General features: G+C 48.3%; 1 protein-coding gene across 3 annotated transcripts; it reads left to right on the top strand.

The window, feature by feature from the left end:
* The first annotated feature begins 3,880 nt into the window (after window positions 1-3,880).
* LOC111529893 (BTB/POZ domain-containing protein KCTD7) lies at window positions 3,881-18,152 on the top strand. 3 transcript variants are annotated; one of them, XM_023196898.2, is made up of 4 exons: window positions 3,881-3,997; window positions 8,421-8,590; window positions 13,375-13,553; window positions 13,999-18,152. In XM_023196898.2, exons 2-4 carry the CDS (start codon window positions 8,502-8,504, stop codon window positions 14,373-14,375), a joined length of 645 nt encoding a protein of 214 aa, XP_023052666.1. In that variant the 5' UTR covers window positions 3,881-3,997; window positions 8,421-8,501; the 3' UTR covers window positions 14,376-18,152. The 3 variants fall into 3 exon arrangements, with proteins under 3 accessions (XP_023052666.1, XP_023052665.1, XP_023052664.1); XM_023196897.2 differs by lacking the exon at window positions 3,881-3,997 and adding an exon at window positions 4,226-4,647 and having other exon boundaries at window positions 13,375-13,513; XM_023196896.2 differs by lacking the exon at window positions 3,881-3,997 and adding an exon at window positions 4,231-4,647.
* Window positions 18,153-18,504: the final 352 nt, after the last annotated feature.

Raw genomic sequence — 18,504 nt, forward strand, 5'->3', positions numbered from 1 at the left:
ATTTGCATATAATTAAAAGTTGGTATAAATATGAATGCAGAACTGCCTCTGAGCTGCTACTCTGGGCATACTGCTTATGGGGTAGCCCTGCTCTGCAAGGAGCAGTATCTCTGCTGCTGCTGTACACTGCTGCTTCAATAAAAGTTGCTGTGTAAGCCAGGTGTGGTGGCTCATTCCTGTAATCGCAGCACTCTGGGAGGCTGAGGCAGGTGGATCACCTGAGGTCAGGAGTTTGAGACCAGCCTGGGCAACATGGTGAAACCCTGTCTCTACTAAAATTACAAAAATTAGTCAGGCATTGTGGGATGCACCTGTAATCCCAGCTACTCAGGAGGCTGAGGGAGGAGAATAGCTTGAACCTGGAAGGTGGAGGTTGCAGTGAGCTGAGATCATGCCACTGCACTCCAACCTGGGCAACAGAATGAGTGAGACTCTGTCTCAAAAAAAAAAAATTTTTTTTAAAGACAGGGGCTTGCTACATTGTCCAGGCTGGGCTCAAGCAATCCTCTTGCCTCAGCCTCCTATATTGTTGGGACTACAAGTGTGGGCCACTGCCACTATGCCCAGCTTTCGTTTTTCTTGTTTTTTGTTTTTGGTTTTTCAGAGGTAGGGCCTTGCTCTGTCACTGAGGCTGAAGTGCAGTGGCAAAACCGATCATAATTCACTGCAGTCTTCATCTCCTGGGCTCAGCGATCCTACTGCCTCAGCCTCCTGAACGGCTAGGAGTACAGCCACTCCCCACAACACATGGCTAATTTATCTTTTTCTCTCTCTCTCTCTCTAGAGATGTGGTCTCACTATGTTGCCCAGACTGCAGTAATAAACAAAAAATTTAAGTCCTGGTAATTGTTTTTTGTTTTGTTTTGTTTTGTTTTAGATAGAGTTTTGCTCCTGCTGTGCAGGCTGGAAGTGCAGTGGCATGACCTTGGCTCACTGGTTCAAGTGATTCTCATGCCTCAGCCTCCCTAGTAGCTGAGATAACAGGCACCTGCCACCACACCCGGCTAATTTTTGTATTTTTAGTAGAAATGGAGTTTCACCATCTTGGCCAGGTTGGTTTCGAACTCCTGACCTCAGGTGATCGACCGCTTTGGCCTCTCATAGTGCTGGGATTATAGGCGTGAGTCACCATGCCCAGCTCCTTGTTGGGTTACTTAATAAACCAACCCTAGGTCTGCTCAGACTTCCTGTTATGTAAGATAATAAAATTCCTTCGCCGGGCTTGGTGGTTCACGCCTGTAATCCCAGCACTTTCGGAGGCCAAGGCGGGTGGATCATGAGGTCAGGAGATCGAGACCATCCTGGCTAACACGGTGAAACCCTATCTCTAGTAAAAACACAAAAAGAAATTAGCTGAGCGTGGTGGTGGGCACCTGTTGTCCCAGCTACTCGGGAGGCTGAGGCAGGAGAATGGCGTGAACCCAGGAGGTGAAGGTTGCAGTGAGCCGAGATCGCACCACTGCACTCCAGCCAGGGTGACACGGCAAGACTCTGTCTCAGAAATAAATTTAAAAAATAAAATTAAAACAAAATTCCCTGACTGCTTAAACTACTTTTGGTTGCAGTTTCTTGGTACAGGTGAAACATCCCAACTGGCATAAGGATTGAAAGAGGAAATTTTGTTACAGGTATTTTTGAGAAAGATGAGAGTACAATGGAAGACAAGAGAGGGCCTCACGGGGCCTCCTTTAGGGCAGTGTTACTCGAAGTGTGGTTCATGGACCGGCAGCATCATAATTATCCTGGTATTTGTTAGGAATGCAAGTTATCAGCCGGGCGCGGTGGCTCAAGCCTGTAATCCCAGCACTTTGGGAGGCTGAGGCAGGAGAATGGCGTAAACCCAGGAGGCGGAGCTTGCAGTGAGCTGAGATCCGGCCACTGCACTCCAGCCTGGGCGACAGAGCGAGACTCCGTCTCAAAAAAAAAAAAAAAAAAGGAATGCAAATTACCAAGGGCTTCACCCTAGACTGGTCAACTCAGATTCTCTGGGGGTGGGACTGGGGCTCTGTTTATTTTTTTATTTTTACTTTTTAAGGTTACATAGTATTTTACATATTTATGGGGTATCTGTGATATTTTGTTACGTGCACAGGATGTGTAATGATCAAGTCGGAGCATTAGTGATATCCATCACTTTGGGAATTTACCCATGTTTTGGAAACAATTCAACTCCTCTCTTCTAAGTTTTTGTTATTGTTGTTGTTGAAACAGGGTCTCTGTCACCTAGGCTCTGGAATGCAGTGGTGCAATCACAGCTCACTGCAGCTTTGACCTCCGTGGCTCCAGAGATCCTCCTTGCTTTAGCCTCCGAGTAGCTGGGACCACAGATGTGAACCACCACACTCTGCTATATATATATTTTTTACTTTTTGTAGAGGTAGGGTCTAACTATGTTGTCCAGGCTGATCTCGAACTCTTGGGCTCAAGTTATCCTCCCACCTTGGCTTCGCAAAGTGCCTTCCAACTATTCTGAAATATACAATCCATTGTTGTTAATTATAGTCACTACTCTGCTTTTGAACCATAGAACATAAACCTTTTTATCTAACTGTATGTCCTTCATTAACCTAAATCTCTTCATTTCTCACCCAACCATTCCCAGCCTCTGGTTTATTTCTACTCTCTAAATTTATGAGATCGATTGTTTTTTAGCTGCCACAGATGAGAACATGCAATATTTATGTCTTTCTGTGCCTGGCTTATTTCACTTAGCATAATGACGTCCATCAACGTTGTGGCAAATGACGTAATTTCATTCCTTTTCATCTGTGTTTAAACAAGGTCTCCCTCCAGGGATTCTGATGCAACTAAAGTTGGAGAAAACACAGACCTAGGACACTCCTACAGCTGGGAGTGTGATAGTCTAACAGAGGAAGTGCTGTGCCACCAGCTCATCTTTGCCATCCTGGAGCTGTCTAATCTACGACTCAGTTTTCTTTTCTGTCACTACACGGTGAGAAGGAGATGAGGAACTGGGTGTGAAAACGGTTTGAAAAGGAGAAGCATGGTTGTGCACGCCTGTGATCCCAGCACTTTGGGAGGCTGATGAGGGAAGATAGCTTGAGGCAAGGAGTTTGAGACCAGCCTGGGCAACATGACAAGACCCCATTTCTTAAAAAAAAAAAAAAAAAAAAAATTTTTTTTTCTTTTTTGAGACGGAGTTTCACTCTTGCTGCTCAGGCTGGAGTGCAGTGGCGGTTATCTCAACTCACTGCAATCTCCACCTGGGTTCAAGCGATTCGCCTGCCTCAGCCTCCCCACTAGCTGGGATTACAAGTGTGCCACCACGCCTGGCTAATTTTGTATTTTTAGTAGAGATGAGGTTTCACCATGTTGGCCAGGCTGGTCTCAGCCTCCCGACCAGAGGTGATCCACCAGCATCGCCTACCAAAGAGCCGGGATTACAGGCGTGAGCCACCGGGCCAGCCAAAATGTAAAAAAATCAGCTGAGTGTGGTGGCGCGCGCCTGTGGTCCCAGGTACTCGGGAGGCTGGGGCGGGAGGATCGATTGAGACCAGGGTTTGCAATGAGCTATGATGGCGCCACTGCACTTCAGCCCGGGCAACAGAGCGAGACCCTGTCTTAAAAAAAAAAGAGAAAATGGCTTGAAGGGGCTAAGAACCTTGAGCCCCAGGAGAGTCCCTGCGCTGACCGAGCCTCTGGGGCTGGACTCCGCCTCCCGGCCCAGGAGCATCTTGCGGAAGGGCCTGTCTCCATCTCTATGTCCCGGTGGAAAAACGGTAACGGTGGGCAGTCACTGTCATTATTCACTGAACTCAAGTGCTCCGATTTTGGGTCTTCTCGTTCGGATTCTACCTGCGTCAGTGAGTGGGGAAGGACTGGACACCCGGGCGGTGCCCTGCGGCTCGGGGCGGAGCCAGCCGCGGTCGCCGGGCGCAGCCACCTCAGCCCTCCTCCCGCCACATCCTCCAGGAAAGGGTGCTCAGGCCTTCCATTGAGGAGACAAGGACCCGCTACCCTGGGGACAGACACTCGAGTAAGTCGTGAACCCTTGTGTGAAGAGATCAGGGGTCTACCCTGACGTGGGCGGGAACCGTCCTCAAGGCATAAGCGGAGGCCCAGTTATGAGAGCGTAGCGGCCCACCACCTCCGGGTCTCCCGGAGAGGGCGCGCCCGCTGGCCAAAGGACCAATCAGAGCACGGCAGGCCCGCAGGTCGCCCCCCCCCCCCCCCGGGACCACCCAGGCGCAGGCCGCTGGCGCTGCCTGCTCTTCGACTGGGCGAGCTTCCTGCCAATCATGGAGGAATCAGAGAGGCGTCGGCCAGTAGCGCGAGGCGGTCGCATCAGGCCAGCGGCTGGGCGCAAGCGGGTCGGCGTTGAGTGAGCCGCCGCCCTCCCGCCTGCGCACTGCCTCTCGGCCCCCTCAGGCCCGCCCGCAATCGGCCGCGTCATGCCAGGCGCTGCTAGGCGGTAGGGAGTGCCCGGGGCCGCCGCCTCCGCCCGCCCGCCCGAAGCCGCGCCCACTGTCCAGAGCTAGAGGGATGGTGGTAGTCACGGGGCGGGAGCCAGACAGCCGTCGCCAGGACGGTGCCATGTCCAGCTCCGACGCCGAAGACGACTTTCTGGAGCCTGCCACGCCGACGGCCACGCAGGCAGGGCACGCACTGCCCCTGCTGCCCCAGGAGGTACCCGGGCGGGCGGCGGGCCGGGGGCGCGTGGGGAGGGGCGCGGGGGAGAAGCGGGCGCCGGGCATAGCTGACCTTGGCAGGTGGGCGGTGCCGGGGTTGGGGGCGGGGCCCGCGGACCTGCGCCCCTCCCCCCGCCCACCTGCACCTCCCCCGCCCACCTACGCCCCACCCCCGACCACCTGCACCCCTCCCCACCCACGTTCAACCCGTCAATTGCATCCACTAGATGTGCTTCCCCATTCCCTACCCCCTCCGCCCAGTACTCTCTAGGGTGATTTACTCCCATCCCCATGTCCCACGTTTACTGAAGATAGGAGGGAGGGTGGGCCATGGGAGGGGGACCCTGGAGCCCCGAGAGCCGATGGTGTCTGACCAAGCACGGTGGCTCAAGCCTGTAATCCCAACACATTGGGAGGGAGGATCGCTCGAGGGCAGGAGTTGGAGGCCAGCCTGGGCAACATAGCGGGGGTCCTGTCCCTACTACGACTGGAAAAACAAAAAAAGGCATTTTGGGTTGGATGAATTTTAGAAAAGAAAAGAAAAAGATGTCTTCTAGAGAATCCAACAGGATGCTGTAGTGGTTGCCCGCACCTAGTCTCCAGCTGCCCAAGGAACAAGGCAAGGAGCTGTCTGCAGATAAGGGGCAGGCCAGTTCATAGATGTAGCCACAGTCACCTGGCATCCCATGGCTTCCAGTCACAGGCTGCTGTGCTCTGATGCACTGGGGCTTCCACGGGTCTTAATGTGTGTGATACTATCGTATCAACACCTGAAATGACACTCGAGACAGGAAAATATACCAGGCATGGTGGCTTACATCTGTAATCTCAGCACTTTGGGATGCTGAGGTGGGAGGATTGCTTGAGCCCAGGAGTTAGAGACTAGCCAGGACAACAGTGAAATCCTGCCTCTACAAAAATAAATATTAGCCAGGCTTGGTGGTGTGTGCCTGTGGTCCCAGGTGCTCAGGAAGGTGAGTTGGGAGAATCGCTTGAGCCCTGGTGGTTGAAGCTGCAGTGAGCCGTGATTGTGCCACTGTGTCAAGCCTGGGTGTGACACAGTAAGACCCTACCTACAAACAAAAACAAAAAAAAGCAAGAGAAGGGAAACGATGCCAGGTGTGGTGGCTTACACTTGTAATCCCAGCACTTTGGGAGGCCAAGGCAGGAGGATTGCTTGAGGCCAGGAGTCTGGGACCAGCTTGGGCAACACAGACTCCATCTCTACAAATAAAAAATAAAGAGGAGGGAAGGTGAAGCATTACTGAATACCGAAGATGGCTTCTAGGAGGCAGGGACTAAGATAGTGCCAGATCCAGGAGCATGTAGTATGTGGAGTCCCAGGACAATGGATAGAGGCCCTCAATAGGCTGGGCTAGGTGATGATGCTCTTGGGAAGCAGATAGTGTTGTGCAGGGATTGCAAGCCCCATACACACAATGTCATGGGAAAATGAGCAAAAATCTGGAAGTAATCTCTGCAATTGGAAAAAAGTCATTAGTCACAGTGGTGCTATTTTTTTGTTCACTGTCGTTGGGAAAATGATGTGGTTTGAGGGAAAGAGCACAAGACCACAGACTGCAGACCAGGGCCCCACCGCCAGCTCCCCCTGCTGATGACATTGCCCCATGTGAGCTCCAAAACTGTTTCCAATGACTTTTGTCCTCTCTGCTTCAATCCTCTCATCTCTAATATGGAGCAAACACTTGGATTGGTATGAAGTATCTTTGGAAAAGGTTTAAAGAGCTCCAGAAATGTTAAGTATTATTATTCCAAAATGTTATCTGAGCCCTTGATATACACATAAAATGGTTTTAGAGGACCTACAGAGTAAGCACAAGGCATTTTCATGTCCTACGGGTGCAGAAGAGTAACAGTGCATACACACACAGAGGTGTAACTCCCTGTCTATTTTGTTCATTCATTCAGTGAATTTTGGGTCTTTACGTGAACCAGGCACTGCCCAAGGCCCTGGGTCAGCTTTATTTAATGTATTTGTACCCTATTTTATTTCACAACGGATTTGAAAGCTGGGAAGGGGACTGTGTAGACAAGCAGACTTTCACTGGAGCAGGAGAGATGTAATATTGAAAAGGATGCATGGCTATAATCCCAGCACTTTGGGAGGCCAAAGCAGGCAGATCACTTGAGGTTAGGAGTTTGAGACCAGCTTAGCCAACATGGTGAAACCCCATCTCTACTACAAATACAAAAATTAGTTGGGTGTGGCCATGCCCACCTGTAGTCCCAGCTACTTTGGAGGCTGGGGCAGCAAAATCTCTTGAACTCAGGAGGCAGAGGTTGCAGTGAACCGAGATTGTGCCATTGCATTCCAGTCTGGGTGTTGCAGTGAGATTCCGTTTCAAAAAAAAAAAAAAAAGATGCACAGGGATAAAATTTGAATGGATCTGGAGGAAGTGTGTGGGAAGATTAAAGAGAACTTAAAATGACCTCATTTCTTTCAAATGCAGTTTGGTAGAAACCACAAGCAGTGCAAAACAGGAAAAAAAAAAAAAGCCTTGCATTTTAAGGGAAACCTCGAGCTTCTTAGGGTACATTTATGCCATCATTTTCATGTTCCTCACTCAGCCCTTGCCTCCAGAACCTTAGCTGAACTGGAGACCAGTCTCACTTAACAGATTAGGAGAGGAGTAGGTGTCTGGAAGTATTCAACACACAACTACTGAGCTCTGCTGTGGGCAGCCCGTGGTTGGTGACCAAGATGCTTTCCCTGTCTTTGGGAAGCTTGAGGTCTAGTGGAGTGAATTGACAGAGGAAAATAATTGGCAATGTATTGTGCTAGGTGCTATTATAGAGGAGAATGTGGCACATGATGAAAGCACGGTTGAAGAATATGTCAATTCTGTCCTGGGGGCAGGTGAGGCACAGTAGAGCAGATATGCTCACAGATGAGGGGAACTTGAATAGAAATTTCTGGAATGAGTAGATGCCACTAACCTGTATGGTACGTTGGTGTGAATTAGAAAAAGGGCACATAGCAGATCACTCTCATCCAGGTGCTTTTATGCAGTGAACAACCTGTACCACTATATGGGGCCATTTAACTTGCCATATAGACAGAAGAAGAAAGAGAGTGGTAAGAGTGTTTTGGGCACAGAAGACACTGTGAGCAAGAGCACTAAGATAGTAATTTCAGGAAGTGAAAGGACACTGAAGGCTTGAGCTCTAGAGCAGTGATAATGGGGTTGAGGTGAAGAGACCTGATTTAAGAGCTATCGGGGGCTGGGTGCAGTGGCTCACGCCTGTAATCCCAGCACTTTGGGAGGCCAAGGCGAGTGGATCATGAGGTCAGCAGATCGAGACCATCCTAGCTAACATCGTGAAACCCTGTCTGTACTAAAAAAAATACCAAAAAAAAAAAAAAAAACAAAAAATTAACATGGTGGCAGGAGCCTGCAGTCCCAGCTACTTGGGGAGGCTGAGGCAGGAGAATGGCGTGAACCCGGGAGGCAGAGCTTGGCAGTGAGCGGAGATCGTTCCACTGCACTCCAGCCTGGGAGAAGAGAGCGAAACTCCATCTCAAATAAAAAAAACAAAAGAGCTATCAGAGTTTGAATGGGTAAGACTTGGCAGGTGATGAGGGTGGGGCAGAGGGAAGAGAGAAAAGAAAGTATTCAGATGGACCCCTGGGCTTCAGTGACTGAATGAATGAATGGTGTGGCACCAATCAGACCCGAGGGAGTGAAGATGGAGCAGCCCCAGCTCTCATTCCCCGCTGCCTGCCTGAGAGCCCTGGTGATTTCCTTCCAGTTTCCTGAGGTTGTTCCCCTTAACATCGGAGGGGCTCACTTCACTACACGCCTGTCCACACTGCGGTGCTACGAAGACACCATGTTGGCAGCCATGTTCAGTGGGCGGCACTACATCCCCACAGACTCCGAGGGCCGCTACTTCATCGACCGAGATGGCACACACTTTGGGTATGTCTCTCCCTGTGCAATCAACTTTGTAGTGCTAGAAAGTGATTAGCCTGGGCTTGAGTATGGGACTTTGGTGTGTTCCATAGTACCTAGAAGAGGAGATAACATATTGATGGAATTTAATAAATTGGCTTACTGAAAGAGATCAAATTTTTTTTTTTTTTTTTGCCAAAGGAGACAAAGACAGCCAGAGAAATTCCAAATAACACACACTGGCTGGATGAAATTGCTTCCATCCTAGACAGTTAAACAATTTTTATTTTCAGCTGGGCGTGGTGGCTCATGCCTGTAATCCCAGCACTTTGGGAGGCTGAGGTAGGTGGATCACTTGAGGCCAGGAATTCGAGACCAGTTCACTGCAGCATGGTGAAACCCCATCTCTACTAAAAATACAATAATTAGCTGGGTGTGGTGGCTCATACCTGTAATCCCAGCTACTTAGGAAGCTGAGGTAGAAGAATCGCTTGAACCCAGGAGGCAGAGGTTGCAGTGACCCGAGATCGCGCCTTTGCACTCCATCTAGCCTGGGCAACAGACCGAGATTCCATCTCAAAAAAACAAAACGAAACAAAACAAAATTTCATTTTTATTTATGTATCTATATACACATGCACACACAGACATACACATACACACACACACACACATATATATGTATATATATATATGTGCTCTGATGCACTGGGGCTTCCACTGGTCTTAATGTGTGTGATACTATCATCATTTTATTTATATATATAGATGATATAAATAAATGATGATATATACTATCATCATTATATATATATGTAAAAATAGAGATGGGATCTTGCTGTGTTGCCCAGAGTGGTCTCCTCAAGCTCCTGGCCTTAGGCAATCCTCCTACCTTGGCCCCCCAAAATGCTAGTATTACAGTATTTATTTAATTTTTAGGTGTTTTTTTGTTTTTTGGGGGGGCTGTTTTTTTGGAGATAGGGTCTTGCTATATTGCCCAGGGTGGAATACAGTGGCTGTTCACCAGTGCCATCATAGCTCACTGCATCCTTAAACTCCTGGGTCAAACAGTCTTCTCACCTCAGCCTCCTGAATAGCTGAGACTACAGGCGTGCGCCACCACACCTGGCTATCCCACACAATATGAGACCAGGAAGTTGTCATCTGTGTGGAGAGGAATAAGTGTAATCCCATGTAGGGGGGTAGTCTAAAACAACTTGGAGAATACCTTTAGATCTGGATTTTGGGGCTCAGCCTTGGCATGGGAAGGAAGCGTGGTATGTAGCAGTGGTTACCAGACTTCTTTCAGTAGTTTAAAACAGTGAAAAAAGATGAAAGACTGATATAGTGTTATTCTCCTTTAATTTTGACAAGGAAAGTCTTTAAAAAAGAAAAAGAAAAAGAAAAAACCTCTGTTGTTCCTGTGACGTAACACTAAAATGTGGCAAAACACGATCTCAACAACAGCAAAATAGCAGCCAGGCGTGGTGGCACTTGCCTGTAGTCATAGCTACTTGTGAGGCTGAGTTGGGAGGATTGGTTGAGCCCAGGAGTTGGAGGCTGCAGTGAGTCGTGATCCCAGCACTGTGCTCCAGCCAAGGCAACAGAGTGAGACTGTCTTTTTTTTTTTTTTTTTTTTTTTTGAGTCAGCGTCTTGCTCTGTTCCCTTAGCTGAGTGCAGTGGCGTGAGCGTGGCTCACTACAGCCTTGACCTCCCAGGTGCAAGCAGTTCTCCTGCCTCAGCTTCCCAAGTAGCTGGGACTAGAGGTGCACACCACCACGCCTGGCTGATTTTTGATTTTTTGTATAGATGAGGTTTCACTGTGTTGGCCAGGATGTTCTCGAACTCCTGAACTCAAGTGATCCTCCTGCCTCAGACTCCCAAAGTGCTGGGATTACAGGCCGTGCCTGGCCGAGACTCTGTCTCTTAAAAAAGAAAACAAAACCTTTCCCAAGAAAGGACTTCTGACAATCTTACACATAAACAATTTAAAGACTTTATATCTCAGTTTCCAAGTTTGTGAAATGAGAAATAATTATAGCTGCTGCACAGGCTTGTCAATGAGGATTATATAAAGAGCCTTGGTATGACCCCTAGCCATGTTCTTTTCAGAGTACGTGACTGGAACTCTTAGCTCTTTCAGTCTGACATTGGAGATGACTAGAGACCTTGAACCAAGTGTCCAGGAGGCAGAAATTCTCCAACCACTGCATCTCTGTGCTGGCCTGCAAGTAGGATTGCCCACATTGTGGGAAAGATCATTTTTATTCTCAGAAAGGAGCCCTTGGTCAGATAACTTGCTTGGCAGCATCTGGGTTTCCCCAGTGGGCTATCAGCTGCCTCCAATGCTGAGAAAACAAAGTGTCACATCGCTCTGCAGAACTATAAAAAGATATTTGTTTGCAGGCTGTTTGGGGAAGGAAAGTGCCGGCTCCAGCTGGCAGCTCCCACAACACCCTTAGCTGGGCCTTGCCCCAGGGTTTTGTTTTTCAGAGCTCACCAAGGTTTACTGAAGATTTAGAAGGGATTTTGGGGAGGGGGGTCCGGGTTTGACTTGAGGTGGATGTGCCCACGCCCAGGTGGCCACAGCTAGAGAGTGACAGCGCCAGGCAAGAGCATGGCAGAAAGCAGGAGATGGCGACATTCATACTTTGGCTGATGAGTTCCTGTGACCTATGATTCATCAGCAGCAGATGAAATTGTTGAATGACTCAGATAAAATAGGGGGTTCAGGGCATTTTGTAGAAGTGCATTTCTTGCTATACAGCTTATGCACCCCTGGCATCCACCATGAAGGCTGCTTGGGCTTCCACCTGGGATCGTTCCCCATTGTCATCAGCTTGCCACACTCTGGTCTAAATGCTTCTGCTGAAGCTGGACCATGGTGGATGTGGGTGTAGAGTCAGCCATGGCTGGATCTGAGCCTCTTGCAGTGGTGGCTACTTGAGCAAGCATGTTCCTGAACCTGGCTGGGCCCCACTTGAGCCTCATTTATGACATAGAGATAAGATAGCGCACACCCCCAGTGTTATTGAGAGGATTACATGGGATAACCCATGAATAGTGGCTGGCACCGAGTAATACTTAGCGAGTGTTAGCTGGTGTTGTATTAGGTCATAGACTAAGCTGTTATTGAGGTAGCAGCATAATCTTGGGGTTTACTCACTCTCTTCCACACGTACCAGTGATGTATCTGATTACTCTTAGCACTAAATAATCTGAAAAGCTGGTGGCTTGCACCTATGGTCCCAGCTATTCGGGAGGCTGAGGCAAGAGGACTGCTTGAGCCTAGGAGTTAGAGGCTGCCTTGAGCTATGATTGCACCAGTGCCCTCCAGCCTGGGTGACAGAACAAGACCCTATCTCTTAAAAAAGAAGAAAAAAAAATCTGAAAAGTGAATTAGAAGGACAGAATTTTTATTTTAAGAAAATGCAATATGTGATTTTATTCAGCCCTGGAACTGTTCTTTCAGACATTATGGTTAGGCATTTTACCTGCTCTGCATAGCTACAGAATAATACTAGTGGCAAGGATGGGGAACACCTAGAACTCTTTTGCATTGCTGGTGGGAATGTAAAATGCTGCAACCACTTTGTTAACCACGTGCTTACCCTATGACCGAACAATTCTACTCCTGATACTTACTCAAAAGAAATTTGTGCTTGTGTCCACTAAAGGTTTTTTAAATTTTGAGATGGAGTCTCACTCTGTAACCCAGACTGGAGTGCGGTAGCATGATCTCAGCTCACTGCAACCTCCGCTTCCCAGGTTCAAGCAGTTCTCCTGCCTCAGCCTCCTGAGTAGCTGGGATTACAGATGCCCACCACCATACCTGGCTAATTTTTGTATTTTTAGTAGAGATGGAGTGGCACCATTTTGGCCAGGCTGGTCTCAAACTCCTGAGCTCAAGTGATCCACCCACCTCGGCCTCCCAAAGTGCTGGGATCACAGGTGTGAACCACTGTGCCTGGCCTAAAGGTCTAATATAGGAATGTTCATCCCAGCTTTACTCATAATAGCCAAAAACTGGAAACAACCCAAATGTCTGTTAAAGAGACAACAGGGTAAATAAATTATACCATATTCATGCAAGGGTATACTTACATAATAAATAATAACAAACTACCGGTTTGTTATTATTTATTTGGTGGATAAATTTCAAAAACATTATGTTAAAGGAAAGAAGCCAGGTACGAAAGAGAACATACTGTATAATTCTATTTATATGTATTTCAAGAAAAGGCAAAACTCATCTTTACTGATCGAAGGAGAAGTTAGAGTGGTTCCTTCTGTAGGGATTAACTGGGAAGTGGCATGAGGAACCTTAAGGAATTGAAATGTTTCATCTTGATCTACGTGTAGTTGGATGGGTATATTCATACTTAAAAAAATTGAACTGTACAGTTAATATTTGTACATTTATTGAATATTTCACCTCAATTCTAAAACAAATGTATATAAAGGGCTAGATGTCCTATCTTTTCATTATACTTACATATGCCTAATGATACCTAATATTATATCTAATAATAGTAATTATAGTTGCTTACCGATAACAGCAACTGGTAACACTTATTGAGGCTCTACTCTGTGCCAGGGATTTTCTAATCACTTAATTCCCTAATACATTATGAGGTTTTATTGTTTTCTCCAATTTTACATAGAGGGAAACTGAGGCACGGAGAGGTTAGGTTCATTTACCCAGTGTAACACAGCTGGCAGTCTAGTTTTAGATTTTGTCCAATGCACTGTATGACACTGCCCAGGAGCATGAGCTCCTTGTCACCGACCCTCTTTCCTTCCTCCTCAGAGATGTGCTGAATTTCCTGCGCTCAGGGGACCTCCCACCCAGGGAGCGTGTTCGAGCTGTGTACAAAGAGGCCCAGTACTATGCCATCGGGCCCCTCCTGGAGCAGCTGGAGAACATGCAGCCACTGAAGGGCGAGAAGGTGCGCCAAGCGTTTCTGGGACTCATGCCCTATTACAAAGGTGAGGGTCAGCTGCCCAGGATGGTGGGTGTGTGGGAGGCGGTCTGCAAGGCATCTGTGAGTGTTTAGGTCTCCATCACAACACCGGGGGCAGCGTTCATCCAGATTACTCAAGATGGGAGGGAGTGTCGTCCCCTCCCAGTCACACTGGGGAGATTCCAGTTAAGGTGGTCCTACCTGGCCTATGACAGTCAGCAAACTGTGTTTCAGAAGGACAACCCTCGTCCCATTGGCTCTCCTTTGCTGTAGAGAGCCATGACCCTTGTTTCAGTTTGTGCCCTTCATTGGCCCCCTGAGTCCTTTCCCCGAGAAATCTGTCTTTCCCCACCTGCATCCTGCCATCCCCCTCCTGCATCCTGCCATCTTCAGGACTGTTTCTCTGTGCATCTCTGCCGCCCTGTCCTGCCCCTTCATCCTAGTGATAGGTGTTGTGTTCATCCTCATAGACCACTTGGAGCGGATTGTGGAGATCGCCCGGCTGCGTGCGGTCCAGCGGAAGGCCCGCTTTGCCAAGCTCAAGGTCTGTGTCTTCAAGGAGGAGATGCCCATCACCCCGTATGAGTGTCCGCTCCTCAACTCCCTGCGCTTTGAGCGAAGTGAGAGTGACGGGCAGCTTTTTGAGCACCACTGTGAAGTGGATGTGTCTTTTGGGCCCTGGGAGGCTGTGGCTGATGTTTATGACCTGTTGCACTGCCTGGTCACGGACCTCTCGGCCCAGGGCCTCACCGTGGACCACCAGTGCATCGGGGTGTGTGACAAGCACCTCGTGAACCACTACTACTGCAAGCGCCCCATCTATGAGTTCAAGATCACATGGTGGTGAGTAGCCTTGGTAGGCAAGAGTCCCATCAGGGAGGATGTCCACCACACTTGGTGGCTGTGGGAGTAAGATCCCTGAAGGGGCTGCTGACTGCCCCAGAATCTGCCGAGGTGAGGACCGAGTCCTGAGGCACAGCTCCCAGGGGACAGAGGTGTAGCTCCACTCTCCCTGACTGCACCTCAGGGTTGGGCTCAGGGCTTGCGGCCTGCAGGCACTCCGGCCAGCGCTCACCTGGCCTTTCCTCAAGGCATGGTAGTCTTTCCTTGAGGCTGATAGCTAGGGCTTGACCAGGAAGTCCCGAGAAGTTTCGTCACCTTCTTGACCTTGCAGGAGAGTTTCTGCCCATTTTAGAGCCACATTATCAAACTGATGAGGCCTAATCACTTCCTCGACACTGTTCAAGCGTCCCTCCCTTGTGCTTAGTGTATTGGTGTGAACATGGAACATGATGGGGGATTTACCTGACCAGCCACCCCATAGCCCCTGGCTGAAGAAGAAAGAGCATCTTCTGTCCCAAGAATAGTTGCCCACATTCCTAAAATGTGGAAAGACTTCTCTTTTCCTTCCGGAACATGTTCTTCACCACCTTTTGGAGATTTAACCATAGCTGCCAAAGCTATGCACCCAGTTGGCCTTAGAAAACCACAATGTTTACAGCCCTGTCTTAGGGCCACAGCTTCTCCTATCTTCCACCACCCTCCTTGCTTGCAGGGTTGTCTTCTCACAGGGCTGGAATGCAAATTTCAGAGGCTTCTTTTGAAGATTCCCCAAGTCAAGCAGGCAAGATGCCTAGATCTTCTGTTATGTTTGACATGTAACATCCTTTTTAGAGGCTCAGAACACCTCCTTGGCTGCTATCTCATGTGTTAGAATCCAATTTGTGGTGAACCTCTTTGGAAGGGGCCCCCTCTTTAAACCCTGTTGCTCTGTCCTGGTAACATTCTCCTAGGAGAGCATGTCTTCTGAGAAGGTAAAGGAAGGGCCGGGTGAGACACACAACTATCCTAGGAGCCGTAGGAAGACAGAGAAAACTTCCCTTCTGTTTTATTCCTCACTCCTCTACTTTTGTCTTACTTCTCTATATTTTGTTTTACTCCTCACTCCTCTATATTTTGTTTTACTTACTCCTCTATTTCAGAAATTGAAAAAGATCCCCAAGGATCTGTTACTACTGCATTTCCTTCTTGCTCTGTCTACAGCCTGGGCCAGCTAGTCAGGGTCTGGACATGCATCTCCTAAAGGAAGAACTGTGTAGCACCACTGATCACAATGTAACATTTCCATGCTGCATTAAGGGCGTCTCTCTGTAATCATGACTGTACCTGTCTCTTCCTGGGTATTCTTGAAGGGAGATTTTTTTTTTAACGTGTAAAGAATTGATGTGAGCCAGGAACGTGTCTATAGTCCTAGCTACTTGGGCACACGCCTGTAGTCCAGGCTACTCAGGCACACACCTGTAGTACCAGCTACTCTGGAGGCTGAGGCAGGAGGATCACTTGAGCCCAGGAGATGAAGACTGTAGTGTACCATGATCATGCCTATGGCTAGCCACTGTGCTCCAGCCTGGGCAACACCATCGTTAAAATAAATAAATAAAGGAATTGGGGAGGACAACCTCACTGGTCTCAGACTTACAGGACCAGATAGATGAGACGGGTATAGGGGGAGCTGAAGTCTGTGTTCATATGAGGAAAAGAAGACCAAGCCCTGGGACTTTGGTTGAATTCCTCCGTGGGGCTGGAAGGCAGTGACCTCCTGTTCCCTATGTGTAAACAAAGATTCCAGGGCATGGTTTTGCACTCCCGTTGTACTCTTTTAGAGGTGGAAAAGAGGTGAATACTGAGATCTAAGAGGAAAGAACAGTCGTTCATGTTCTGAGATACGTGCTCTCTCTATTGTTCTCATATACAAAGGGATGGTCTCTTTTTTGGAGCTGATGTCCCTGCTTGGAGGTTAGCCCAAAAACATGGCTCTTGCATTGTTCTAAGAGAAAAGTCTTTGATTTCGGTTCTTCTGATTGGTGTTACCTACTGCCTAATATGTGTTCATTTTTTGACAGAGAGGCAGACTATTGAAAAAGTCTGTGTGAACAGAGAGCAGTTCCTTAAGCCCAATGCTTTCAGTCATGTGGCCTTGACCACTTCTACTCCCTAGCATCCCACGGAGCATCGCAGGGCTTGGTTATTTAGAGTCCATACATGCAAGCCAGGGGGAACCTTGTTTGCTCAAATGCAGGTTTGCTCAAAAACAGGTCCTGAAGGCTGGCTTAGGGTTACAGGGATGCTGGGTAAGAACACTGCTCCTGTGTCTCTTGCTGGAGAAACCCCTGTTTCTCTGACTCCCTCTGTGATCCTCACAGCAATGTCTTCTGTGCCACTGTGGGACACAAGGCTCTGGCCAGTAGAGAAGACAGAGAGGTGACACCGGGCAGCAAGCTGACAGCTCTTTCTAAATAGAGTGAACGAATTCTGTGGTCTAGTTTCGCCATTCTCTGATGAGAAACCGAGGCCAGGCTGAAAAGTGAATGAGATGTGGTGGATTGTGGTGATGGCCTCCAAATAAAGGGGTTATCCCTGTGGAAGTGATTTCTCCCCATTTGATCCCCTTTCAACTCTAAGTGGCCAGGCCCAGAGCAGAAGAAGGGTTGGGTCTGGAGGGAAGGCTCCAAAGGTTGAAAGCTTATCCCTGATCAGAAGGAAGTGCATCTTTGTAGAATTGTTGTGTGTAATGTCAGTAAATCCCTCTCGCTTGACAAGGGACTGGATTAATCTTGCCTTGAGACAGGCCAGTAGTTATCAGTGAGTCAAACCAAAGTGAAAGTTTCAGGAGATGGGACCACATGGTGCAATGCTCGCCATGATAAAATTCCTTGAAGATAAAAAAGCTGATGTTATAGCAATGAAAAAGACTGAAGCAAAACCACACTGAAACACATCCCATTCCAGGGGAGGAATTCTTTGCATAACACTCTAAATCAAAGGAAGGAATCATCACCTTCCTTATTCTACCTCTGCCTTGTTCACCAGGCTGCCCAGTGCTTACCATGCAGAAAGCAGTCAGCTGTACCCTGGAAGTTTCTGTTCTTTCCTGGGGCTTAGGATATTCTGGGAGCTGTCTGAGCCTTGTGCCTCAGGCTTATCAGGTGATATAATCTTCCTGTTCTGGGTTGCTTGCTGGAGGACTAGGAAGTGACATTTATAAGACACAGGCGATGTGAGCATCCATGTGTGGTCTTGGTCTAAACCAGCTCTTGAACAGGTTAAAGCAAACAGCAATAACAAAACAAAAACTACCCACACTGAGCATTTTGATCCCAGTAATATTTCAAATATTGTCCTTCTGCATATGTTCTATCCATATTTGATTCCAATATACATTATTAAGCTTTCTTGGGTACTATTTTTCTGGGGCTCTTGCATGAAAGTGGTGCCTGTCTCATGATCCTTAAAAGAGAGAGGCTTTTTTCATCCAAAGCTGGAGCGTTGGGAACTGGGGTGGGAGAGGCACTTTTTGGAATTCTGAGAGAATCATATCTGTGTATATACATACTGAGTGGGGAAGGATGGGGGTTGGCAGGGGTTGAGGGAGGTGGGAACAAACAGTGGGTATGGGAACAGGCAGTCACCTCGAGTCACCTGGGTCTGTCGTCGTCCTTCTGTACGGTGTTGGATTTATGTACACAGTATAACACTTCCTGTGTGAGTTCATGTACCTATCTGTGAGTGCTTTGGTGTATGGAGCCTCAGTACACTCCAAGGGCATTAAAGTCAAGAACTAGAACCTGTGTGCTGCGCCTTTCTTTTTTAGAGATGTGCGCTCATCCCTTCTCTGACCTCCACTTTGTCAGCAAATATTTTTTATGTCTGCTTAAAATGTGATATGTTTGGGGATGCTCCACACAACAAGACAGGCTTTTCCCTGAGACCGGCAGCTGAACTTCTGCCCTGAAAGGGAGGTGGGCCTCTTGAGGACCCTGCTGGAGTTACTCTAGACTTGTCTCTGTTTCAGGTAGGCAAGTACCCACCCCAGCCTAGGCAAAATCTCTGTCCTCTTCTGTTGGGAGTTCTCCAAGGAAAGAAGAGACTACAGGTACAGTCACGTGTGTGGCTCACAACCATATCAGGTAGTTCTA

The sequence above is a fragment of the Piliocolobus tephrosceles genome, unplaced genomic scaffold (genome assembly GCF_002776525.5).
Source record: "Piliocolobus tephrosceles isolate RC106 unplaced genomic scaffold, ASM277652v3 unscaffolded_75, whole genome shotgun sequence".
Lineage (NCBI taxonomy): Eukaryota > Metazoa > Chordata > Mammalia > Primates > Cercopithecidae > Piliocolobus > Piliocolobus tephrosceles.

Excerpts from the sequence above, each read along its gene's own strand:
- LOC111529893 (XM_023196896.2), top strand. The coding sequence starts at position 4,504 with ATGGTGGTAGTCACGGGGCGGGAGCCAGACAGCCGTCGCCAGGACGGT. Across the intron at positions 4,648-8,420 it reads TGCCCCTGCTGCCCCAGGAG|TTTCCTGAGGTTGTTCCCCT; the intron begins GTACCCGGGCGG and ends ATTTCCTTCCAG. Across the intron at positions 8,591-13,374 it reads CGAGATGGCACACACTTTGG|AGATGTGCTGAATTTCCTGC; the intron begins GTATGTCTCTCC and ends CTTCCTCCTCAG.